The sequence below is a fragment of the Eutrema salsugineum genome, unplaced genomic scaffold (assembly GCF_000478725.1).
Source record: "Eutrema salsugineum unplaced genomic scaffold, Eutsalg1_0 scaffold_3, whole genome shotgun sequence".
NCBI lineage: Eukaryota > Viridiplantae > Streptophyta > Magnoliopsida > Brassicales > Brassicaceae > Eutrema > Eutrema salsugineum.
The window spans coordinates 3097434-3105758 of record NW_006256756.1 but is presented as its reverse complement, the minus strand read 5'-3'; the positions used below and the strand labels follow the sequence as shown (position 1 = coordinate 3105758).

At 35.1% G+C, this 8325-nt stretch overlaps 1 protein-coding gene across 1 annotated transcript; it reads right to left on the bottom strand.

Moving 5' to 3' along the window:
• Positions 1 to 4278: 4278 nt before the first annotated feature.
• LOC112085174 lies at positions 4279 to 6256 on the bottom strand. Its single transcript, XM_024154215.1, has 2 exons — positions 4379 to 6256; positions 4279 to 4293 (listed from the first exon to the last, which is right to left on the bottom strand). Exons 1-2 carry the CDS (start codon positions 6254 to 6256, stop codon positions 4279 to 4281), a joined length of 1893 nt encoding a protein of 630 aa, XP_024009983.1.
• Between the last annotated feature and the right edge of the window lie 2069 nt (positions 6257 to 8325).

Here is an 8325-nt window from a genome sequence, read left to right as displayed (position 1 = left end):
TATATTAAATTCTCATATACTCTTCTATATCCATATTTTCTTTTTGATTTTCTTTTTAATACAAAAGAATAAAAAAACCAAAAATCCATTAATGAATAACCAAATTACATATCCAATTCAAAATAATAACCAATTTAACCGAAATTATTAAACTAAACCAATTTAATTGTTTTAAATCATCCAATTTAATTAAACCATCAACCAAACCCGGACTAAACCCTAAAAATCTATTCCCGATCCATCGTCTTCCTCTTCGATTCCATTATCTTCTTCCATCCTCCATCATTTTCAGACTCTTCGATTCCATCATCTTTTTCCATCATTATCGTCTTCTTCCATCATCTTCTTCCTCTTTGATTAAATCCCCACACTCTTCGCTCACTGCCACTCACTCTCCACTCTTCACTCTTCTGTTTTAGGTTCGTCACCGTCGCCGTTTTAGGCTCGCCACCACCGCTGTTTCACACTTCCGTCATCGCCGAACAGGTATCTTCTAGGCTTAAAAGTAATTAAAACCTTAATTTATGATTTTCTTCCCTCAACCCTGAACCCCAACTGATTTCTGATTTTTGTTTCAGAATTTTTGGAGGATGTCGACTAGGGGTTCACCTTCTCAACCAGAGAGATCTGAGACTGAGTATGCTACGGCATCAGAAAAAGGATTGGGTTCAAACTCAAATGTTGATCCATTACAACCGGTATGTAGTTTAGTACAACTATAATTATCGTGTACAATTGAGTTTTGCTTGTGGTCGAACAGTATGTAGTTTAGTACAACTGGAATTATTGCGTACAACTGATTTTTGCTTGTGGTTGAACCAAATGTAGTTTAGTACAACTGGAATTATCGCGTACAACTAGTTTTTGCTTGTGGTTGTACCAAGAATACTAGTTGTACCAATACACTTATATTCACTTATCATATGCGTTTTGATTGCAGCAAGAGGACGTCTCAATACCAATGGAACCTCGAGGTTTATTCTTCAAGCAAAGCGAGTATCTGTTATACCCGAAGCTTCAATTAAGGTGTGAAACCTTTAATTTCATGGAGTCTTCAAGAGGCTTGATATCTCAGAGAGAAACTGGTTTGACAACCACCCACAATTCAAGCAAATTGTCCACATGTTTATCCAGAAGAATAGAATGTTAATGGGAATGTGGATGTTGCTTCTCCGAACAGCAGTGACAGACAAGCAGCGACAGTGTTGGTTTGTTGTGAATGGTGTGCTTGTTCGGTATTCAATCAGAGAACACGACCTTCTTTCAGGATTATTCTGCCAGCATTATCCAGCCGACTATGAGCAGTTAGGGAGTATGTATTTTGTGAAGGAGCAGTTTGGAAAGACTAATATTGAGGTGAAAGAGGTGCGTGAGAAGCTGGAATCAATGGATTTCATTGAAGGTGGTACTGATAGGTTGAAGATGGTTGTACTTTTCTTCTTAGCAACAGTCATCAAAGGAAAGTCCAAGAAATATGGTGGATCCATAGACCCATTCATTCTCCGAGTGGTGGATGATCTGAATATGTGTGAAACGTTTCCCTGGGGTTGTTTCACTTTTGATGACGTCTTAGCTGAGGTTGCACATCTGGTGGATCATTTTGGAGAATCTGTTCGAGGGAATTGGACTTTTCCGGGGTTCATATTACCTTTAGAGGTAATGTTATATGTTTTAAATTCAGTATAACTTGTATAACTAAAAATCGTAGTATTAGTACAACTAGTATTCTTGGTTCAACTTGATATAGTGTATAGGTAGTAGTATTGGTACAACTAGTATTCCTTGTTCAACTAGAGATAGGGTATAACTGGTATTATTGGTACAACTCGTGTTTAGGGTACAACTAGTTAAACTGGTATTATTGGTAGAACTGGCATAACTAGTACGATTATATGTGCAGATTTTGGCGTTTGAATCTATCCCGATTCTGAAAGAAGCATTTCAAGAAAAAGTTTGGAATGCAGATGGTGATTGTCCAAGAATGTGCAAGTGGAAGTTTAAGAGAACAGGCAAAACAGGATTTTCTTTAGCTGATATTTATGAAGTGCTTGGAGATACAAAGGTTTAGGATTCTCCTTTAATTTTATATTCTTACATTATTAGAGATTTAGTTTAATTTAATTTTGTTTTTTTGTTAAACATGATATTATTAGTATCTTGGTATCTGAAGATGGAGAAGACATGCTATTGCTTAACATCCTAGACGAGCATGTATGGGATGACTTCGAAGTAGGAGAGGATGATGCTGTTCCTGACCCTGTTGTTGATAGTTGGCACAAGATTTTAGTCCAACTACAGAAGAAGATACACTTGAAGGATCTGTACCAATTAGATGTTAAATCCCGAGAAGACCAACCATTGCCCAAACCGACAGATACTGAAGCTGTAGGAAGTGAGGATGTGTTGAAGAAGATGGAAGAAGGGTTTATAAAGATTAACGAGAAAATGGAAGAAGGGTTTAGGAAGATTAATGAGAAGGTTCATGAGATGGACACAAGACTGAAGTCTGTAGAAATGAAAATAGCTGATCAAAGGAGAGATTCTGATTTTATGGATTTTCAGTATGAAGATGTGGGGAGAGTGTATGAAACAGGTGGAGGATCAAATGCAAGAGGTAAAAAAAGATATTTATTTCTTTCTTTTATTAAGTGTATGTTCAAAAAAATTTTTACATTTATTTTGCAATGTAGGTGATAAGGGTATGGAGGAGACAACGAACACACCTGTAGAGGAGACCACAGATGCACCTGCAGAGGAGACCAGGGACGCACCTGCACATGTACCTGCAGAGGAGACCACAGACGCACCTGCACCTGCAGTGGAGACCACAAACGCACCTACACCTGTAGTGGAGACTCCTGAACCACCACGAAAGAAACCACGCTACAAAGCATGTATGCGGAAGAGTGCTGAGGCTAAAAGGATGGCTGAGATCATTAGGAGTAGGAGAAAGGGTAAACCATCGAGGCATATATCCACTCTTTTCGAAAATGATGCACCAGCACAAAGGAAGAAACGAGAGGCTGCAAAAAAAAAGTATAAGAAACAAGTTTGTTTTTGTTGAAACTAGTTAATGGTTTTTGGTGAAACTAGTAGATGGTTTATGTTGAAACTAGTAGGAGGTTTATTGTTTTATGTTTGGTGAAACAGGATTCAAAAGGTTGAAAACTAGTAGAAGGTTTATTAATTTAATTATGTTTTTAGACTTTTTTGGTTAGTACAACTGGTATTATCGCGTACAACTAGTGTTGGTGAAACTAGAATAAAAATAATTTTTCACGCCCAAAAAATTTTAAAAAAAAATAAATAAATAAAAGCCACATGTGCGCCGTCAAATTACACGAGCGCCGGCAAAATAATTATAAAAATAATTAATTACTTTTGTTGCACCGTCAAATACTATACAAAGTTATACCCAAGTAGTTAAGTTGTACTCTATTTTTTTTATTACACAGAGTTGTACTTTCATAGATAAAACGATTTTATTAGTTATATCGTACTAGAAATTACATTTTTATAGTTGTACTTTTGAAAATATGTAATAATAAGACATTTAAGACACATATAGATAATTAAATGTATAAAATTATGTTTTTTGTTAATTTCGTATAACTATATAGCATTAGTTTTAATAGTTACCATAGAAGTATAAGGTAGATATTATGAAAATATTACTTTTGTGTTCTCAATATTCAAAAACGCATCAAGTTGGATTTACTTCATCAAAATAGATATGAAACTAAATCCTTAAACACATACTGCTTTCCGAAATGCGGTATTTTAAATAAAACGAAAAAAATGAAAAAAAGAAGTTCAAGTACCCGATAGTTGTACTAGTTGTACCCGATAGTTATACTAGTTGTACCTAAATAATTATACTAGTTGTACCCGATAGTTATACTAGTTGTACCCGATAGTTATACTAGTTGTACCTAAACATCACCAGCGATTCGTATTCTGCTTCCTCTTGTTCTGGTACATTAGGATCATTAAACAACCATGCTCCTAGTCCTCTTCCTCTTCCTCCTCCTCTTCCTCCTCTTCTTCCTCTTCCTCTCCCTCGATGTTCTCTAACTGATGGATGCCTAATTGTGTTGATGCGTCCTTTTTTCTTAATTAATTCTGGAGGAAATATACATTTTGCTCGGATATGGTCAGGAACAACCCAGTCATCTTTATGGGGGACTGGATAGATTGTCCTGCAGTAAGCCAACGACCAATGGTCCATCCAATAATAGTGGGAGCAAAATTCACGTAGATGAAGCTCTCTATCCCCGCTCATAAAGATAGCAGCTGTTATTGCATGCACACACGTATACTTGTCGATATCAAACCTCTTGCAACTGCAACTTTTATTTCTCATATCAACCAGATAAACCTTGCCATCATGCCCAATCACATTGTACTCAAGGTGGTAGCTGTTTAACTCATGCACCGTCAAGGTATTTGCTTCCACACATCTCACATGCATTTCGTTCTCCACATATGGCACAAGCTTATGTGCCGTAGAAACTTCATTAGACGCCTTCCTATACTTGTTAAACCATTCAACTAATTTCGCAATAATCACATCAATCATTGGTAACAGCGAGTATTTCCTTGCTTCTACAAACACGCTATTGATAGATTCTGCACAATTGGTGGTGTCTATGTTATACTTGTCTCCGGAAAAATAGCATCTTGCCCATTTCTCCTCACCAACAGTTCTGTCCAGATAGTCGGCTGCATCTGGATACATTTTCCTAAAAGCACTATAGAGTGTCAAGAATTCATTCTCTATATAAGCATGAGCACAAGCTCTGAACTTCTTCACACAAGTTGCTCTATTGACTCCACTGACATTTCCTTTCACGTTTTGAGACAAATGATACATACAAACTCCATTCTGAGACAATGGAAAGACCTCATGTATTGACTTGAAGAGACTTACGTTTCTATCAGAAAGAAAAACCAGTTCAGGAACATCTGATACAACTGATCTCAACTTGCTCATAAACCACATCCAACTTGCCAGTTTCTCACCATCAACTACACCAAAAGCAATTGGATAATGGTGATGGTCAGGATCCTGAGCTGTAGCAACAATTAAAACACCACCATATGCATTCTTAAGGTGGGTAGCATCCACAGCAATCACTTTTCTCATGACTTGGAAACCCTCAAGACAAGCTCCCAAGGCAAAGAATAGATACTTAAACCTGTTTCCCTCATCCAATTCCACATAAGTGCGTGTACCAGGGTTCATGTACTCTAGCATATACAAATAAGAGTGCAACAACTGATAACTCTCCTCTGGACTTCCCCGCACATCATTAGCAGCTGCTCTTTTACCTCTCCATGCAGTGGAGTATGATACTTTAACACCAAATGCGTTTTGAACCAAACCAATCAGTTCTTGTGGTGCTGGAGTTTTAAGTTTGCCTGGATAATCAGAATGACAAATAGACCTGACCAACTGTGGTGTGCATTTCCTTCGATTTTTGCTTGTAACTGTAGTAGCTCGAGAACATGTATGAATCTTGATGTAAGTTCTAACTGAGAAAAGATCTGAATTCTTCGTCTTTGCAGCTCGTAAATACCACTTACACCCATCTTTTGCTCCACGACATTTTAACACATATCGACGTGTATCTGACTGGATGATATCAAACTCAAAACCATTTTTACGGGAGGCTACAAACACTAATTCTTGCAATGACTCCTTTTTGCCAAATTCTTGTCCTACAACTAAATCAATACCATCTTCCCATGTATGATTCACGTACACATCTCCTTCTACAGCAGGTGCCACCTCAATATCATCATACATACGAAAGTCTTCATGCACATTATTTCCAACATCTTCACCATCTTCACCATCTTCACTAAAAACATCTTCTTTCTGCGGTTCTGATGGTTCACCTTTGTAAAAAGTATCCATACCATCATTAACATCATCACCATGTTGTGGCTCTGACGGTTGCACAAATCCCTCATTTTGCTCAAAATCTGTGATGAGCTCCACATGCAAAACACTTCTACACTGATTATTATTCACTTGCATTAGATAACCAAATACATCTTCATCATTCCGAACATATGATGGCTTCTTGGGATCCAATATCAGTGGAAAGTAGCTAAGTCTAAGCTGCGTCATAGCTCCATCTACCATAAGCTTTTTGCAACTTTTATCAACCAGCCCCTTGTAAGTGATCTCTTCCATAGATGTCTTTATCACTAAAGTATGAATTTCAACCTCTTCTGAGTTCCACCTCATGTATTCACCGTCCTTTGAATAACATCCCCCCGAATCCAAAAATATGATTGTGCATCGAGTGTTACTCATCTTTCTCTTAAAAGAAAAATAAAAACCATTAGAATATATTTATAGTTGTACACCAGTAGTACTAGTTGCACCAGTTGTCTAAGTAATACCAGTTGTACTAAAAGCTTCTGGTTACAGATTGACGCTTCCGAAAGATTCATACGTATTCTAGTACTCTAATATACTTAAATAACCAATGTAAAGCCCGAACAAACGTATACATAAGTTTACCAACAGAAAAAAACCACAAACATAATTTCTAAACCCTAAATGCATAAATTCGTTTTTTTGTTGAAAAATAAGAATTTACCTTCAAATCACGTTTTGGGTCATCGAAATCAGCTGAAGAAATGCTGCAGGATATGTATTCGAAGATCGCTGAAGCTTCCAGAGTTTTTGAAGGAAGAAAACTCCAATTTTTTTTTTCTGGTTTCTACATACTCGGAGAGGAAGAAAGAAAGAAGAAGAAGAGAGTGGGTCCATTAACATTAGTTGTTGTTAGGTGGTTGGGCTGGATATGTTCATAGTAAAACCAAAATTAATTGGTGTAGGATGGATGAGATTGGTTTGATTTTAAAGGAGAAAGATAAAAAAAAATATTTGGAACCTACTCATTTAAAAAGAATGGGTAAAAAAAAGAGGAGAAAAAAAATAAGTATATAGAATAAAATAAGAGTGTGTAGAATTTTTTTTATAAAAGCATATGAGATTAAAGTTCTCTTTTCTTTCAACATTGTTATTTTCCAGACTTACAAGAAGTACAAATTTTATATTTTAGTTTAGTTTTTTCTTTTTTTACTTAAAATCCCTTTAAGCTGTAACCATTTGAAACTTTATAATCATGTAAATTTTATCAATATAAAAAGAATATATGTAAAGTGAGAGGAGAGTGATTTAGTTTGGGCTGTAACTTCTTATATAAGGCTCTAAAATGTATACTTGTATAGTATTAATGAATGTAATTTTCAATATGTATTGATTAGCTTAATCACTTCTAGCAACAGTTTCGGTCGGTCAAAGTATTTTTAATATGTATATCACCTGAACAATTTTGACGAAGATATCTTCAATAACCTCTTATCATGGTTCATTTATATTTTTTAACATGATGTTTTTATTTTGTTATTATCTACGTTTTAAAGTATCATTTTTATTTTTATTTTTTTTGGTCGAAATCTTTTTAAAAATATTATTTTAACAAATTTTCTTAAAATATGTGAAAAATTATTAAAATACTTATTGTGAAATTTAGGTTTTAACAAACAATAAATATCAAAAATTCAAAAATAAAAAGACCTGTAACATAGTAGATGATATTGAGCGGTTGTAATAATAAACCTGCCAACTATTTGAACATGTGTAAAGTAATTACAGACAGGCAACAACTAACTTTTGCTAACATTTTGTGTGGTTGTTGAATAAAATCATCCCAACTAATTTCTTAATTTAAGGAAATCTGATGTCCTCCCAATTAAATATGTAATATAAGATTAGCAACGGCTAGTTCATTTTGTTGTTTGTGCAGATTCTTTCATCGATCCAAGAACAATAATAATTTGGAAGTATTCAGTATTACGACGATAGTTTATATTTTAAGTTTTTTGTCGTTAATGCATATATTTATATAGTTCTAAGTTACTGATCAGTGTTATGTAAAATCGTTAAAGTAAAATCTAGTGAACCATGATTATTGAAATATATAACACATTTTAAAACCAAAACACATTGAAATATATTTTTTTTCGACTAGCACATTGAAATATATATAACTCTATTTATTGGTATCTAAAACTCTTCTATCTGCCAGATAATAAGTTGCAAAGTGTGTACAGAAGAAATACGTAAATGGATAAGTTGACAAGTGGGGTGGATACACGTGGTCCAGTATGAAATTTGAATAATGGTTTATCTTTCGATAGTCGTATGGTATGAGAATGATTTTTCTATTTTAAAATGTAATAATTAATTTCTTTTTGGGGGGGGGGGGGGGGGGGGGGGGGAAAAAAAATCCAAAAAAAAAA